Below are 18816 nucleotides of genomic sequence, written 5' to 3'. Positions count from 1 at the left end.
AATTCGCTTAAAAGTGCAGTCAGTGTTTGTGTCGACTTCAGTGTTTGTGTCATCCTGGACTCACACTGACACCTAGCGTCTTGATGCAGCATCATTTAACATCAATAGATTTCAGTTTCACATTGTAGAAATGTATATTATTCACAGTCAGTCATGTTTATTTTAATCAATGAGTGAAAGTGTCCAATAACAGGATGTTACTGAGATTAAGGGAGTAGTATTCAGCTGGTCATGTGACTGTAACATGTAGAATAAAACCACTTTTATACTGTTACTGATATGAGTCTTCATTTTAATGTGAGTGCTCGTGATTTTATACATACAGTATGTTTCAAAATTACAATTCATGTCTTTAGATGTTATTATTATAGAATACAAATAATTTAACTATTAATTACTATTATTAGATAACCACCAACCAGACAAGACAGACACACTTTCACAAGTCAGGCAAATTTTTCAAATAAAAGTCTGTTTATTTTCACATTTTTCAACTTGAATTATACAAAATATAATGTAATTTCTTTAATCCCATTATCATTATTACATAACCCACAGATGAGACAACTTTCACTTGTCAGGTGAGGTTTGTTTTTAAATCAATATTTTTACAATTTTAACTCAACAAATTAACAAATAATTACAATCAAACCAAGTGCCTAATATGGCGGTGATAGATTCACTAAGCTTTAATAATACAACTTCAACACAGTAGTTTAATTACTTATAACTGAACATTTTTTGCATGCTATAATGTCATCAGTTTCTGTTCATATATATGTATTTATTTATATTAGAAAACACTTCCCATACAAAAGAGGTTTCATATCAAAGTGATTTGATTACAAAAAGTGATGTGAAAGCGATTTAGGGACAAATGTACTGTAAAACTGCAGTGCATACGTCATTCTTCAAGGTTATCTGTTTGCTTTGTTTGTCTGTGAACTGTGACCTGATGACCTCTGAGGTGTTCTGCTCGTGAGAAACATGTCCCACATTGTGCACACTGGAAAGGTCTCTCACCAGTATGAATACGCATGTGTCTTGTCAAGTGTCCGCTTCGTCTGAAACTCATCTCACATTGAGAACAGTAGTAATGTTTTTCTCCTGTGTGTATGGCTGTGTGAAGCTGGAGTTCTGATGGGCTTTTAAAACTTTTCCTGCACTGAGCACAATTATGAGGCTTTTCTCCTGTATGGATTCTCTTGTGGATTTCAAGTCTTCCTGGTCGTAAAAAGCCTTTCCCGCATTGATAGCACGTATAAGGTCTTTGGTCAGTGTGAATGTGTATATGCTCAGACAGATTCTCTTTAGTTCTGAAACACATTTCACACTTTGAGCATTTGTATGGTTTGTCTCCGCTGTGAATGCGCATGTGTCTTGTTAACTGTGCACTCAGATTGAAGCTTTTTCCACACTGTGAGCAATAATGAGGCTTGCTTGCTGTATTCTTTCTTCCTTTCACTCTTCTTATGACAAGCACTTCTACAAAAATAGAAAACAATTAATGCCACAAAACAAACTTTCATTAAAAGTCATCAAATTATTGCAGATTTTTTGAAATGTATACTTCTTCTAAAACTATATGTGTAAATTCAGTAGATGCTTCAAGAACCATGTTTCACACTAGAAATCATGTGGTGACCTAACACAGACCAAACAAAACTGTTAATAAAAATGTCTAAGAAAAACACAAACAAGGAAATTTAGTAATGGGCAAGATCTGGTTATGATTGTAACCCTGACAGGAGGGAATGGGACACTGGCGCTATGGGAAACTCCTCCTAGAAGCGATTCTCTGAAGCCCTTTCAAATCACGGCAATTTAATGGCATATGGCGCTTGATACACTCTGCCCCTAATGCGCGCATCACCATAAGCATGCCATTTCATCAGGATTTTTGGCTGAAGAGAAGAAAGCACATTTCTCGAACCCATAATAGTGAGAAATCAGTAGTGCAGCAAACGTCTCATTCCCACCTTTCAGAGAACCAGGATTACAGTTGTAACTACACCGTTCCCTTTCAAGTTGGTCACTTAAACACTACGTCAGTTGCTGACGCTATGTGAATCGTATACCATCATGCCGTGCTATTGATCCACACTCACAAGCTATGCTTACTAGCCTGTAGGGTAGTTAAAAAGGCATTGATAGAGTCTCCCCTTCATACTGACAAATAAGAAGGAAAGAGAGAAATAAAGTCCAACCATTTAAGGTATAGGGAATGTGACACTGACACTAGCCAATCTAGTAAGTGAAGCACCACGGAACTATAGCCATCCATACCATGGTAGGAACGGTTCATGAATAACAACTACACATAATGCCACTAGCCATAGGGTAGAAGATCCTTAACTATTACTCTTTTAGCTGGAAAGAGCTAAGAACGACACTGGTTAGAGACCGATAGGCCATTGCACACCTTGCAAATCATTCGTGAGTGCAATGGCTTTGACAACCCAGTAAGAAAGTTTTTGACCTGGAGACGGCCAAACCTTTAGAATGGCCTAGAAAGCAGACAAAGAGGTGATCTGTCAGCCTGGATTGACTCATATGGTCAACGTACATGCATAGCGCCCTCACAGGGCAGAGCATGTGCCGTTTCTGCACCTTGTCTGACACAAATTGAGGAGGAGAGAAAGCTTGTAAGGTGTTGTTACACCCTGAAAGAGTGGCCAAAACCTTGGGCACGCAATCTTCCCTAGGCTTGAGAACAGATTTGAAAAGCAAGGTCCAAACTCAAAGCAAGAATCATTGACAGATAAGGTCAAAAGTTTCCACAGTTCAGGCATCCAAAAGATTTCCCAGCACCGGGAACCAAGGGTGGTTGGGCCACTCTGACACAACCAACAACAGATTTTCCCCGACTTCCTGAATTTTGCACAACACTTGGTGAAGCAAATTAATGGCATACTTGTTCAACAAATGGCCAGAAAAACACAAGGACATTCAAGACCAGCGGAGCCAGAGTCATGGAGTCAGGCAAATAGATCCACCTTGGCTTCCATGAATACCTCCCTAATCATCAGAGCAATCTGAGGATAAATTCTCGGTTTCCCAGATCGTCAATATAGAAAATTAAGCTTATTTTTAGGGCCGTTATGATTTTTTTTACATTGTGCCACTATTTTCATGACATTCACCCACCAAAGGTTTGTATATGGCCAAGTATTAATGGTATTAGTGTTAGTGGTACTCTCTTGGTACAGTCTTTAAATCTTTTTACAATTTTAACAAATCTTTGTACAACCACGTTTTTTTAACTGTAATGCCAAAAAACAAAAAAACAAAAAATGCATTACAATAGTAAGAATCCTCTTTGAAAACAACTGAGATCAATAATGAGAAATTGGAGGGTAAAATGTATTCTGGGTTCAATACAAATTAAGTTCAATTGACAGCATTTGTGGCATTATGCTTATTACCAGAAATGAATTCCGATGGCTAAAAAAAAATAAGTCTGTGTTACAGTGAGGCACTTACAATGGAAATTAATTGGGGTAAAAAAATTAGGCAGAAATGTGAAGCTTATAATTCTATAAAAGCACTAAAATTCATTCTTCTGTTAAACATTGTGTATTATTTGAGCTGTAAAGTGGTTTATATCATTGTTTTGACAGTCATTTTATGGTTTCCGGCTTTAAATGGTCTTGGCCATTGCAAATTGAATATAACACTGAAATGGTTAATAAGTAGAGCCTGACCGATATGGGATTTTTTTTTAGACCGATACGATACAGATTTTTCAGGGGGAAAATTCACAGATATGGTGACCGATATAGTAATTTTTGTGCTAGAATGAAAACAGATCTTTTCTATGTGGATTGTGCACCAATACGACTATGCAAAGGTACTCAGGAGACTGCTTTCTTAAATATTTATATCAAAGAATATTTGACATTATTACTATGCATTGTCAACAAATTCTAGAAATGAACACTGAGAAAATAAATAAAAATACAAGAAATAGCCAAATAAACATCAGCACTGTATGTTCAGTATCAGTCAAATGCTACAAAACATTGTCTGCTGAGCTATACAAACTATAGCTGGCTAACATAGCAAACAGATGTGATAAACATGAGTGACATGGATGTCAGGGACAAGGTTAATGTTATATTAGTTATATTAAAAAGGGAAAATAATGGGGTCATCGTTTATTAACTTTCCAGTATGTATTTCACAAACTAGTTAGCAACTTACCGCGTAGATACCGCTTAACTCTGCCACGCTTAACACCGCACTGTCTGCAGAACCATCTCAGCTCTGTAAACAATGTCGGAGCGTGCTCGTCTGGACAAACTACATTATGACACCAACTCTAAATCAGCCCAAGTATTGTTTTCTGCATTTATATGTTCTAAAAAATAAAAAAAAAGTTTTCACTTTACAATAAATCAGTGAAAGGCTAATATTGGCCAAGAATATCGGCCATCCGATTTATTAGTAAGCAATTTTATCACAATGAATTATATTAAAGGTGCTGGAAGTAATTTTAGCCCTTATAACTTCCACAAGACTGAGCCACCTTGCAGAAGAACAGCATTAGTGTGTTTCCATGGCTGTCAAACACAGCAGTAGCCAAATAGCACCCTCAGCTGACAATTATTATGAATCTGAATATGACAATGACCCGCTTCAACTACTAAACTGTAAGAACACGCAAAATGATTGTAAACTGCAAACAAAAACACTTTTGCTTGTCAGAGTCTACAGCCATCACAGTGATATATCTCAGGACACTTATTTCAGCGATATCTTTAAGAGAGAATGAACATTTTCTGCATTCCATTCCCAATTAATGCTTACATTAGTGTGTACTGAGACATCTGTATAATATCAAAGATTGCAAAATTGATTGCTTTAAAAGGAAAAGAAAATAGCAATATGGTGTTGCGGGATTACTAAACCACAAAAGGCACTTACACACACTAGTCACTTTATTAGGTACACCTGTAAATCTACTTATTCATGCGATTATCTAATCAGCCAATCATGTGGCAGCAATGCATAAAATCATGCAGATACGGGTCAGGAGCTTCAATGTTCACATCAACCATCAGAATGGGGAAAAAATATGAGCTCAGTGATTTAGACTGTGGCATGATTGTTGGTGCCAGATGGGCTGGTTTGAGTATTTCTGTATCTGCTGATCTCCTGGGATTTTCACACACAACTCTAAATGTTGCCAAAAACAAAAAACCTCCAGTGAATGGCAGTTCTGTGGACTGAAATGGTTTGTTGATGACAGAGGTCAGAGGAGAATGGCCAGATTGGTCAAGCTGACAGGAAGGTGACAGTTACCCAAATGAACATGCGTTACACCAGTGCTATGCAGAAAGGCATTTCTGAACACACAACACGTCGAACATTGAGGCGGATGGGTTACAGCAGCTGAAGACCCCTCCGGGTACCACAGAACAGGAAACTGAGGCTGCAGTGAGCACATGTTCACCAAAACTGGACCATAGTTTAAAAAAAAAAAAAAAAAAAAAAAACACATTGCCTGCACTGACAAATCTGGATTTTTCTGCTGAGGTACACAAATGGTAGGCCCACTGCAATCTCAGTTTTCTGTTTTTGGCTGATAGAAGTGGAACCCGATGGGGTCTGCTGCTGTTATAGCCCATCCACCTCAAGGTTCGACATGTTGTCCATTCTGAGATGATATTCTGCACACTACAATTGTACAAAGTGGTTATCGAAGTTATTGTAAACTTTGTCAGTTCAAACCAGTCTGGCCATTCTCTGTTGACCTCTCTCATCAAGATATTTCCATCCACAGAACTGACGCTCACTGGATGATTTTTGTTTTTGGCACCATTCTGAGTAAATTCTAGACACTGTTGTCAGTGAAAATCCCAGAAATACTCAAACCAGCCCGTCTGGCACCAACAATCATGCCACATTTTTTCCCCCGTTCTGATGGTTGATGTGAACATTTGGCTGATTAGATCATCGCATGAATAAGGAAACTCATCAGTCAGTTATCTATCTGAATTCTCAAGGTAAATGAGCGATGGCCTACACTTACTACGCCCTGTTTTTCAAACTTTTTGATGGTCAAAAGTTTTAGATAAATTCAAGTTGTATCATGATTCATTTTTCAAACCCATGATGTGAATCGACACATTAATGCTGTCGATTGAGCTTAACTGTAATTAATTTTTCTGAATTGATTTAGGGTTAAATATGGTAAGGACATTATCTTGGCAAAGACTGAACACAACTTTTGACAATTTCTGTAGATCGACTGTTAGAATCCAGCACTAGCAACAACAAGGCCATGGGTTGAATTCTCAGTGAATATACATACAGATAAAGAGTATACCTTGAATACATCCCATACATACCCTCATTCTCAACTTCCCTTTTCACTGCAAATGGCTCCAGAAGACTGATATCATCATATTCCTCATTTGGTTGTAACATTTTGTGATCAATCTGCTGTGCAGAAAAGACAAGAACATTCAGTTCCAAACACATCCACATAACTGAAACTGATTCAACATGCCTGTCATCGGCCACAGTTAATGCTGATATACAGTAAAACAGCACAATTGTGAATTATGATTAAGCACATAGCTGTTCTATTACAAATAATATGAATATCATCATAGCCATTGATATACTCTGGCACACATCTTCTCCAGGTGTTTATTTTTAAGGTAAGGCTCTTACTCCACACTCAACTAAATAGCTCATTGGCTGAACTTGATTCAATCATGGACAGTGGTTCCACATATTTGAAATGAGTTCTTAACTGCATAAATTCACACTCAAATGTAAAAGCTCACCATTCACACATACTGCGGACTAATTGCAAAAAATTGGTTTCATGTTTCAGAGTTTCAGTTATAATCTTATGATAAACAGAAAGTAAAGAAAATAATAATAATTGTTGTTGTTCTAACTTTGTCTGTATGGTGTCATTTTTATATCACCAGAATTTGAATTTGAAAAAGCCTCCGAATTCTTGATCTTGAAAAAAGACTGTAATTCGATGTTATTGAAATACTTTGCTGTCCATTTTAAATATTTAAAAATATTTTAGGTGAATTCACCTCAGAAAAATTCTAGTTTTTATTATTCAAGAGGTGGATTTCAGGTTGTGAAGTTTAGCTCTCATTATTCAGGTTGTTGAATACGGGTTGAGAAATTCAGGTGGCACAATTCGAGGATGACATCTGGGGAATGCAAGGAAGAGCAAACGAGCATCTATGTAATCCATCTCGCTCTTGTTATTTACGCAACAGAAGTACAGAAGTGATGGTCATCTCTGAAATATTCAGATTCTAAGTTTTCAAATGATACCTCATATACCCGACTCATAGACTCATACATAGGGAGGTGTTAATTTTTTTTCACGATATAGCGCCCCCTTTGGAGCTACCGGTGGTTGCATAGCGTTTACAACGATTAGAATCACAACACAAACACATTGTGTATAAAGAACCTAGTTGAATTGGGTAAACCTAAAAAGTGTGTCGGTGTAACTAAAAAAATGGATAGAATGCAAAGTTGTAGAATACTGTTCAGTTTATTTGAATTAAGTAAATTGATCAAGCAGCTAAAGTATTTTTGAGTGCATGCTTACGTGCCATTGAAATGATCGTTTCCCACTCTGAAGTTGCACATGACCGACTCTTCAAATCGACATTACGACTGGGAAACTCGGAGATAATGTTGTTCCCTTATCGAGAGGTCTCTCCTATTGCGTAAGTAGCTTACGCTATGGGAAAACTCCGTTTCTCGAGAAATATTGAAGTCTTTATGTAAAACGCATTGCAGCTGCACAGCAGACAGTGATGAGCGAAGCAGCTCGGTCATTGGCTGTGCTGCGGCAACTGCTCCAACCAATGACGGGGCGATTTAGAACGCGCCACCAATGGTGGCGCGCCCCGCTTTCGCGCGCTCATAGCCTGCTGAAATTAGCATATGAGGGCTATATAATGAGCATCCCGTCATTCCGGTTCTTTAGATTTAATCTCCTTCAGCGAAGACCTTCTCTTCGCTGGATCCTCCGGATTATTGGAGTCTTTCGCCGCCGTTGACACGCATACAGCGGGACTGCTGAGAGGACGCCGGCACCTTCAGCCGCCTTCTGCTACGCCATCCGGCGCGCATCGCATATCCTTTTTCTTCTGCAAGCGTTCGCCCCCGCGACGCTTTTTTTAGAATTAAAAGAGTGATTTTCCAAGGCGTTGTTGCAAATGCCTTCAGCCTGCGCCTCGTGCAGAGGCCCTCTTCACAACGGAGATCGGCACGTCCTCTGCACTCGCTGCCTGGGTCTGGACCATGCAGAAGCTGCACTCATTCAGGGCGGATGTCCTGAATGCGACTCCTTGGGCCTCGCCGAGCTGCGCGCTCGCTTTGCCGTTTTCACCGCAAGCGAGCCAGCTGCCCCCGTGCTGCCACCTCTGTTCGAGACGCGCAAGAAAAAGCGCCGCTCACAGAGGCTGCCAGAGCACCCCGACTTCGGTGATGTCATGCCGGCTCAGTCCCCGCGTGCATCGCCGCTACTAGATGTCTCCCCGCAGCCGGTCCATTTCACGAGAGCGGGCCTGCACCCCTCCAATGAAGCGGTGGGTCTAGTCTCGTTCGGCGCATCGGGGGACGACGATTGAAAGGATGACAGCCTCTCTCTTGACGCTGCATCTGACGACTGGCCGGGCTCGTTCGACCCCGCGCCATCTACAACAGCGGACACGAGCGCGGGCACCGGTATGGACTCGGAGATCGTCTGTATCCTGTCCAAGGCCGTGGAAGACCTCGGGCTCGACTGGTCTTCTCCGGAAGAACCCACCCGCAGCCGGCTGGACGAGTGGTTCCTGCAGGGGCGCCGGCAGGCCCCCCGACAGAGACCCTCTCCTTTCTTCCCTGAGGTGCACGACGAGCTCACAAAGTCGTGGAAAGCCCCGCACTCGGCTCGCCTAAAGCCTTCTTTCTCTTCCTCGCTCTCCTCAGTGGACTGCGCGAGAGAAAGAGGCTACGAGGCAACTCCGCCCCTAGAGGAGACTGTGGCCAACCATCTATGCCCACCCTCCACCGCTGGATGGAAGACCAGAGCTTCTCACCCATCGAAGCCGTGCAGAACCACATCAGCTCTCACCGGTCACGCATACGCCGCCGCCCGGTCAAGCTGCGTCAGCGCTGCATTCGATGGCGGTTCTACAAGTGTTTCAAGCCAAACTTCTCCGTTCTATGGACGAGTCTGGACCTGAACCTGATGCTTTTAAGGACCTGCGCACCGCTACGGACGTAGCTTTGCGAGCCACAAAGGCCACCGCCCAATCCATTGGCCGGGCCATGGCTAACTTGGTCGTCCTTGAGCGCCACCTGTGGCTAACGCTAACGGAGATGAAGGACGCGGATAAAGCACCCTTCCTTGACGCGCCTGTCACTCCGAGCGGCCTGTTCGGATCTACGGTGAGAGATTTCACGGAGCGCTTCACTGCGGCACGAAAAGATTCGCAAGCTATGCATCACTTCCTGCCTAAGCGCTCCAGCTCATCTCAAAAAATGCCCCAGCAGCAGCAGCGAGCCAGGGCAGAGCCACCCGTCTCCCAGCCTAAGAGCAGACCGGAGAAGGACGCTCGACGCCGCTCGCGTTCCGCTGGCCGAAGAAAGCCGCAGGAGCAACGAGGCTCTCGACCCAGAATCACCCTGAATTCGGAGTCTCGTAAGTCTTCCTAGCAGCAGGAAGGAAAAGAGGAAGTACGTGTCTCGCAGATGCCGGACTGCTTCCTCTCAAACATTCAAAACATTACCCAGTCCCCTTACAGGCGGTTGGAAATGTCTATACAGCAGTCAATGGGCCAGTCATAAAACTCGCTCACCTGCAATCAAACGCCGTTTTACGGCGACACACAGAAATCACCAAAGAGTCATTTTCTGCCTGTGTCACTAGGGGTTCACATGTCCACACTAAAGTGCGCATTCCCACATATCAATACTGTCCAAACAGTGCCAAACACCTCCCCAGCTCAGGCTGGATGTCCCAAACATGTAGATCGTGTGCCTATTGTCATGTATGCACCGCTACACACAAGCACTGTTCCCACAGTTATAAACACTTCCCCAGTAAAAACGGGAAGTGCTATAAGTGTAGCGCGTGTGCCTGCTGCATTGCACGCACCCCTACACACAGCTACTCACACAGTTTCAAACAGCTATGCCGCAAACATCACAGATGTAATGCACGAGCTAAGAAACTCCCCGCTAAATGCGGAAAGCTTTATGAACGTGGCGTGCGTGCCCATAATGATGAATGCACCCCCACTTCAAAACACTGATCATACAGTTTCAAGCACTCATGCTGTCGGCATTTCGGAAATAGCGCATGTGCCTGTACTCTCACACGCACCTCTGCACTCGGCACTCAATACAGCTGCTCAGCGCGCACCTGCGCCTCTGAGAGCTGTAGATTCTGTGTTAGCACAAAGCGATTTGCCGGTGGGGCCCATACGTCACTACGACACACCCCTAGCCGGCATTCAGCCCATATCTGTGTGAGCAGAAGCCTGGGAAAAAATCCCCGACATGCCGAAATGGGTTTTGAACATAATAAAACACGGATACTCACTTCAATTCGCTCGCAGACCACCCCGCTTTTCAGCGGTGGTCGAGACGAAAGTGAGGAAAGATGTGTCACATGTTCTACGCACCGAGGTGCTCAAACTGATAGAGAAGGGCGCTATAGAAACTGTTCCTCCCTCTTTGAGCGAGGCGGGTTTCTACAGCCGCTATTTTCTCGTCCGAAAAAGGACGGTGGCCTTCGCCCCATCCTGTATCTCAGACATCTGAACAAAGCGTTAATGATTCGCTCATTCAGAATGTTAACAACCAAACATATCCTCGCGCAAGTTACGCCCGGGGATTGGTTTCTATCAGTGGATCTGAAAGATGCTTACTTTCACATCCCGATAGCGCCTCATCACAGGCCTTTTCTGAGATTCAGCTTTGAGGGACAGTCATACCAGTACACAGTACTACCATTCGACCTATCATTGGCCCCGTACATTCACGAAATGTATGGGCGCAGCACTTTCCCCTGAGACAGCGGGAGTGCGGATACTGAATTACCTCGGCGATTGGCTAATCATAGCACAATCAGAGGTTCAGTTAATGACACACAGATCTTGGACTATCAGCCATTTACAATGCCTGGGTCTGAGAATAAATTTTGCAAACAGCGTGCTATCCCCCAGCCAGAATATTTCTTTTCTGGGAATAGTGCTAGACTCAGTGCAGATGACAGCGCGCCTCTCATCAGAGCGGCGCTCTCTATTCGACGCCTTGCAACATCGTTCAAAGCGGTAGCGCCGCCCCCTTCAAGCGATTTCAAAGAATGCTTCGGCCTCATGGCCTCGGCATCAGCTGTACTCCAGCTAGGATTGTTGCACATGCGTCCTCTCCAGCGCTGGCTCAAGAGCCGCGTCCCCACTCACGCGTGGCGCTCAGGCCACTTTTTGATCAGAGCGAATCACGGCTGTATAAAAGCCCTGACGCCCTGGAAAGCCATAAAATGGTATCAAACCGGCGTGAGTCTGGGCGTGAATACGTGGAGAAAAATGATCACGACAGATGCCTCCAAAATAGGATGGGGGGCCCTTTACGAGGGCAGGCCTGTTTCCGGTTTTTGGTCAAACCCAGAAAAGCGCCTACATATAAACTGTCTGGAAATGAAAGCGGTCGCCTTGGCTCTCAGAGCCCTGCTTCTGTACCTGCAAAACGAACACGTCCTCGTCCGAACGGACAACATGACTGTAGTTTCGTATATAAATCGCCAAGGTGGACTCAGGTCGAGCTTCCTGCACTCTATGGCCAGGGAGCTCATCCTATGGTCACAACACCACCTGCGCTCGCTAAGAGCAGCGAACGTGCCAGGCGTCCTGAACCAAGGAGCGGACATGCTATCCAGAGACAAAGTTCTCCCAGGAGAATGGTCTCTCCACCCTCGGACGGTTCAGTGGTTATGGCGAACCTTTGGCGAGGCAGAGGTCGACCTCTTCGCCTCCAAGGAAACGCGCACTGCCCTCTCTTCTTCTCAAAAAGCACGGACGCGCTCACCCAAATCTGGCCGAGCCGCCCCTTGTATGCTTTTCCCGATCACGATGCTGCCTCAGGTCATCAGTCGGATCAGGGAGGTGAAATGTGCAGTGCTCCTGGTAGCCCCACTCTGGAAAAACCAGGCGTGGTTTCCAGAGCTGGTACAGATGATGCAATCTGCCCCATGGCCGATTCCGCTGAGGCAAGACCTCCTCGGACAGGCCAGCGGGATGATTCTTCATCCCGCCCGATCTGTGGGCCCTCCATGCATGGCCCCTCAGCGGGTTCCGAGAACCTCCCCAGTGGAGTTCTGAAAACCATTGCTGAGGCACGAGCCCCTCTACGAGGCTTGTATGCCCAAAAGTGGAAAGTGTTCAGTGACTGGTGTGATACCAAGAGCTTGAACCCCAAAGCGTGCAAGATACCGAGTGTACTTGCCTTTTTGCAGGAGCTGCTGGAGGCGGGCCGCACACCCTCCACGCTCAAAGTCTATGTGGCTGCCATAGCAGCGTCACACAATCCTGATAAAGGACATTCATTGGGAAAGAACGATCTGATTGTTCGTTTCCTAAGAAGCGCTAGGAGGATGAACCCTCCTCGCCCACCTTCGGTGCCGATCTGGGACCTGGCCCACGGTCCTGGACGCACTCAAAGGTGCCCGTTCGAACCTCTCCGAGCCGTGCACCTCAAGCAGCTCTCGCTCAAAACCACGCTCTTGCTGGCACTCGCTTCAGTTAAAAGAGTAGGCGACCTGCAGCGCTGTCATCAAGCACTGCTTGCCTGGAATTTGGACCTAACGACTGCAGAGTTGTCCTTAGGCCAAAGCACGGGTACATTCCTAAGGTGCTCTCTACACCCTTCAGAGCACAGGTGATATCTCTGGCAGCTTATCGTCTTCAGCAGGCGAGGGCGGCGCTAAACTTACTCTGCCCGGTCAGGGCGCTCAGAGTATATTTGGAACGTTCTGCCCTGTTCAGACAGACGGAACAATTATTCGTATGCCTTGGCGGCCGAACTAAGGGTCTCGCTGTCTCAAAGCAACGAATATCGCGCTAGATAGTGGATGCTATAGCGCTAGCTTATGAGGCCAAGGGCCTTCAATGCCCCTTAGGCATCAGAGCTCACTCTATGAGGAGCATGGCCTCCTCGTGGGCATGGTCGAGTGGGATACCCATTCAAGATATTTGTGCGGCGGCAGGCTGGGCCTCGCCTTCGACATTTATCAGGTTTTATAACCTACAGGTCCCCTCACTACATTCCAACATTCTATCAGTCTGACTGTGGAATGAACTGGAGTATGTACATGCTGGGCATTATCTCCTCCCTTATAAGGTCCGTCTCTGACCGGTTTAGAGGGTTTATTATGCGTACCAGTACATAAAAACTCAGTACATAAGATATGTGTTTGTGTTTGTACAAGGAGCACCCCACCTTGTAGGTAAGAGCCCTGTCATACCCCACTAAATAGCTCGCCTCTGGCCGGCTCGTGGAACATCACTTTGCTTTAAGGCTCAGGCACCCGCCTCTGGCTTTATACAGCGAAGTCAGCATGCACGGCGTTTTACATGGGGTTCCCATAGCGTAAGCTACTTACGTAATAGGAGAGACCTCTCGATAAGGGAACGACTCGGTTACTAACGTAACCTCGGTTCCCTGAGAGAGGGAACGACTATTGCGTAAGCTGCCGTGCCTGTGCTTGGTCAGTCGCTTCAGTCAATTGAACCTAAAGAACCGGAATGACGGGATGCTCATTATATAGCCCTCATATGCTAATTTCAGCAGGCTATGAGCGCGCGAAAGCGGGGCGCGCCCCCATTGGTGGCGCGTTCTAAGTCGCCCCGTCACTGGTTCGAGCAGTTGCCGCAGCACAGCCAATGACCGAGCTGCTTCGCTCATCACTGTCTGCTGTGCAGCTGCAATGCGTTTTACATAAAGACTTCAATATTTCTCGAGAAACGGAGTTTTCCCATAGCGTAAGCTACTTACGCAATAGTCGTTCCCTCTCTCAGGGAACCGAGGTTACGTTAGTAACCGAGTCGATACCGGAGTTGGGAGGAGAGGTAAACTTTCAACATGGTGGAGGACACGACGGTTTCTGTAGCGAATGACAGGTTTGATTTATTTTTCTAAATATAACTAATTGTTAGCGCTTGCCTTGACGGTCATATACATTTACATTTTATGGTCAGCAACCATTTGATGCATGTTGCACATTCTTATACAAGAAAATAGCATGTATTTCCTTTCTTACTCAGTATTTTTTTTCTTGTTTTCCAGTTAAATATCTAAACATTCATAAAGAAAATATAATATAGTTGAACCCTTTCCCCCCCCCACAACTTTAGTGGGATAAAACCAATGAGGTAAGAAAAATAAACTTTTTATTTGTTTTACCCCCCTGTAAAATGTTAGATTCGACTGAAAACAAAATGTTATGTGATTTTGCATAAATGATTTTTGTTTTGGGATCTTTACAGTATGAATTGAATACATTTTCACTTACATTTCTGTCCTGTTCTTCCTCTATAACTCCACTGGATTCACGTCTGAAGACTTTTCTAAAACCAGAGCAAAATGTAACATCACAGGACGGAATAATCTGTGCGGATAGAAAAGACTTGTGAGTTAGATTAGGGCTATCAAACGCGGCTCGAATTCTATAATATTTGATTTGAGATACGTGAGGGCTTCGGACAGAGAGTACAGACACAAGAAACACATTTCTAAAAATGGCAGTTTGTCGACACATCCTGATACGAAACAGGAAACAGCTTGTAACACATCAACTGTCCTGCAGAACAGGAAGAACAAATTGTACTGAATAAAAAGTTGTTGAGAGGATTTATTATTTTACAGCTATCAAACACGGCTCTAATTCCAGCCAATAATTGAACTGAATGACACTCGCAGACCTGCCAGTGATTCTCGGGTGTGTTTGATTAGAGATTAGTAGATGTCAGCGCAATAATTCAACATTTGTTTCTATTTTCTATATTTACATCGGTTGCTATAGTAACGTCAGCACAGAGATGCAGCGCTGACGTTCAACAGTGGACAGTAAACGTGTTAAACACGGAAGAATATGTGCGGTCCACACCTCCTTAATATCACTTTAACATTTCAATCCCCTGGTGTTTCCTCTGTTGAAACTCTTAACTTGTGGGCTTTGCGTATGACGTCACAGCTGTGTCGCATCTTGACGACGAAGGAAGACTGTTCAAACCATAGACATAAATAGATATACTTTTGGCGACAGATATGTTGTCCACTTTGGTTAGGCATGATTTATCGGTAAAGAAATTAAATGTATTTGGGGAAACTTTAGCAATCAGTCAGCTAGCAGATGATACGACATTATTTTTAAAAAACAAAGACCAAATCCCTCTGGCTATTTCTCTAGTTAATTCCTTCTCTAAGGCATCAGGCCTTCATTTAAATTTGAATAAATGTGAGCTTATGGCACTACACCCCAATCAAGTTACTTCTTTGTTTAATATTCCGGTGAAAGAAAACGTGAAATATTTAGGTATTTTAATTACCAGAGACTTGAAAGTTAGTATGAAGGAACATTTTGAAAACAAGTTACAAAAAGCCAATAGAATATTGAATTGCTGGTTGCAGAGAGATCTCTCAATTTTTGGGAGAAATGTTCTATCCAAAGTTGAATGCTTATCTAGAATGATTTATTCTGCCTCTGCTTTGGCTCCCTCTTCAGCTATTATAAAAACAATTAATACAAAAATCTATGATTTTATTTGGAAGCACAAGATGCATTATATAAAAAAATGAGATATTATCAAGTCATATGAACAAGGCGGTTTGAACGTGATTGATTTTGAGAATATGAATATTCTGTTAAAGATAAAATGGCTACAAATGTTTTTATGTAACACTAATAGTTTTTGGTATGTCATTCCTTCAGCTTTGTTTTGTAAACTGGAATTCACTTTCTACTCAAATGTGACTATGATTTACTCAAACTCCCGGTGAAACTATCAGCATTCCACCAACAAATTCTATTATTTTGGAAACTGGTGCACACACATAATTTTACACCCCACAATACTCCTTTGTGGAATAACAGATATATTCTACATAGAAACAGGTCTCTATTCTACGAGAACAGGTTAAGCAGAAATATTTGGTCTGTAATGGACTTAATGGATGTTCATGGTAATATCTTGGATTACAATGCCTTCACGCTAAAACATGGATTTGCCTGTCATCCAAAACAATTTTTTACAATTATTAATGCAATGCCCTCTGGTTTAAAAATGTTAATGAAGTGTTCCCTGTCATACTCAAAAATTACTGCAGTCCTCCCGTCACTATATATTGGTGATATTGAATTTGAAAATAAACTAGTTTGCTCTAACAAATACATAAAACATATCATCCAATCTTCCTGCCCCTACCAAATTTTAAGAAATAAATTAGATCATACATTTGATAAAGATACTGTAAAATATTTAAGAACAGCTTATCTAAGATTTCCTCTTCCCCCCAAAGCAAAAGAGACACATTTTAAGATTCTAAATACCATATATCCTTCCAATAGATTTTTGAATTTAAAATTTAATTTAGAAAATGTGCCTTGTAAATATTTAATTGAAGATACAGAACATATATTCTTTACATGTAACTTCACCAAATCCTTTTGGAGAACATTACAGAACTGGCTGATAGAAAAAAATGTGGTGGAGGACGGTTTCACCTTCAAATTACAAAATATAATGTATGGATTAACAAATGATTGCTGTAGGTTATTTGATTTGATTAATAACATTATATTATTGGCAAAATACTTTATACATAAATGTAGATTTCTTAAATCTCCTCCTTTGTTTATTATTTTCAAAAACGAATTAAAATACTTCTCAGATGCCCTCTCTAAAATGGAAAATCGATGTGCATTAAAATTGTATAATTTGTTAGTATTGTATAACCTGTTTTAAATGTATTTTTTTTTTTTTTTTTTTTATTATTGTTTTTGGTTTTTTCTCCTTGTGTTGAGCCTTCCACACCTGTATTTTCTTGAAAATAACTGTTTTGTGCCATTTTGTTGTATTTAGATTTTACATTTATATAATAAAAAAAAAGTGCACTTTAGCTCCTTTACCCCTTGCAAGGACTTTTACATAAATGATATTCATTTATTTAGTTTAATTTTTTTATTTGTTTTTTTTTTTAGTCTTCTTGATTGTATATTTGATTTGAGACTTTATCGCTGTTACTTATTGTATTTTACAATTATGTCTGCCCTCTGAGAATTGTAAATTTATATTGTTTGTTCAATACCTATTTTGTTTGTAAAATTGAATAAAAAAAAATAAATAAAAGAAAATATATATATATAAATAGATGTACAAAATGTGAGCTTTTGGCCATAAACAACTGCAATAACATTCAGTGCATTTATTCATTGTATTCTTGTGAAATAAAAGGTTTGTTATTTAGGAGTTCATATAGTGAAGGACCAAAAAGAAAGATGTATTTAAAATTTTCAACCCCTTTCGGATAAATTTAAGAAGAGATTTAACCAGTGGGTACAAAGAGATCTCTAGTTTGAGAGGTAGAATACTTCTTACAAAGGCTGAAGGCCTCTCAAGGCTTCTTTATGCTGCTCAATCTGTGCTTTTGGAGCCTAAGTTGGGTAACGTTATTGACCAGATACTCTTTAATTTATTTGTGAAAAAAATAAAAAATAAAAATCAATTCAGTATTAGAAAATCCGTTGTAATGAACATTAATGAAAAAGGTGGACTTAATTATTTGGATTTTAGCGCTTTAAATGATACTGTGAGAAATTGTAATGTTGTACATATTGTTCTGCTCTGTGTACGTGTCTTTTGGCCTCCCGTGTATGATCTGTTGACCCCAGATGCAGGCTGCAGTGCGCACGATAGTGAGTCAATATATTTAGCAACTGCTGACAGTTTTCTCTTTCCCTTTATCATGTTCTGCATACTTATTTCTGTGATCTGATTAAGGTCACACCCGTCCACCGAGGTCAACCGTGAGGCATCACGGCTGGAACATCTGTACATGGCCTCTTTTCTGTACACCCATTTTTCCTTTGTTACCGCTCTCCCATTGGCTGCTTATTTTCTCATGAACATATAAATGACATGCTTGCTCTAATAAACATTGAATACAGACCGAGTGTGTGTGTGTCATTCTTTCTATTTCCTTCGCTAAGTCTACAGAGACTCAGACTCATGTTATGAGTTTCTCCGCAGTTCCCTCTCTTTCCCATAGGACTTCACGATGTTGGATTCCAGAGGGTGGAATTTTCAGCATATTTACAGATGGGTTCACCAGCAGTTTCTGCCCTGACTGCATCAGAGACAATAGTAGTACTGTGTTAACAATCTAAAGTATGCAATGCAAGTGTGAGCTCTACAGAGTGCTACATTTGGGTTCCGAAAGTAAAAATCCCATTTATTTTCACCATAGAGATGCTGTACTGATTTGTAATGATACCATATAAGTCTTTCTAGACAGAGCTAGCATGAGTTCTGAGGTTGTTAAGCGATGGGCTGGCATTTGCATCTGTAGAATCCGGAAGTGATTTTTAGCTTAATTTTAAACAAGTAATGTGTAGTAGCCATAAACCTGGCGAGGAACTACACTATCCATAAGCCTGAAGACGGATCCTCCAATCAGAGAAGTCACTGTTGCCATGGAAATGGAATTTGCTGCAAAAGTGCTCAGCAGAGACTAGAGCCCGTCCCCCAGGGAGGAGCTCTGATGGTTATCTAATAA

General features: G+C 42.2%; 1 protein-coding gene across 2 annotated transcripts; it reads right to left on the bottom strand.

Moving 5' to 3' along the window:
• Positions 1 to 474: 474 nt before the first annotated feature.
• On the bottom strand, positions 475 to 14992 carry zgc:101562 (C2H2-type zinc finger protein). Of its 2 annotated transcripts, none has more exons than XM_052095943.1 (3): positions 14555 to 14992; positions 6354 to 6444; positions 475 to 1485 (listed from the first exon to the last, which is right to left on the bottom strand). In XM_052095943.1, exons 1-3 carry the CDS (start codon positions 14798 to 14800, stop codon positions 905 to 907), a joined length of 918 nt encoding a protein of 305 aa, XP_051951903.1. In that variant the 5' UTR covers positions 14801 to 14992; the 3' UTR covers positions 475 to 904. The 2 variants fall into 2 exon arrangements, with proteins under 2 accessions (XP_051951903.1, XP_051951902.1); XM_052095942.1 differs by having other exon boundaries at positions 6354 to 6447; positions 14555 to 14986.
• Positions 14993 to 18816: the final 3824 nt, after the last annotated feature.

This window comes from Xyrauchen texanus, chromosome 28 (genome assembly GCF_025860055.1).
Source record: "Xyrauchen texanus isolate HMW12.3.18 chromosome 28, RBS_HiC_50CHRs, whole genome shotgun sequence".
Taxonomy (NCBI): Eukaryota; Metazoa; Chordata; class Actinopteri; order Cypriniformes; family Catostomidae; genus Xyrauchen; species Xyrauchen texanus.
This window is presented reverse-complemented; position numbering and strand designations above follow the sequence as displayed.

Bases quoted from the DNA above. Each gene is read 5' to 3' on its own strand.
- zgc:101562 (XM_052095942.1), bottom strand. From the start codon at position 14,800: ATGTGTCGACAAACTGCCATTTTTAGAAATGTGTTTCTTGTGTCTGTA. The intron at 6,448-14,554 runs GTAAGTGAAAAT...TTTTCTGCACAG, and splicing joins AGGAAGAACAGGACAGAAAT to CAGATTGATCACAAAATGTT. The intron at 1,486-6,353 runs GTATGTATGGGA...CTATTTTTGTAG, and splicing joins AAGGGAAGTTGAGAATGAGG to AAGTGCTTGTCATAAGAAGA.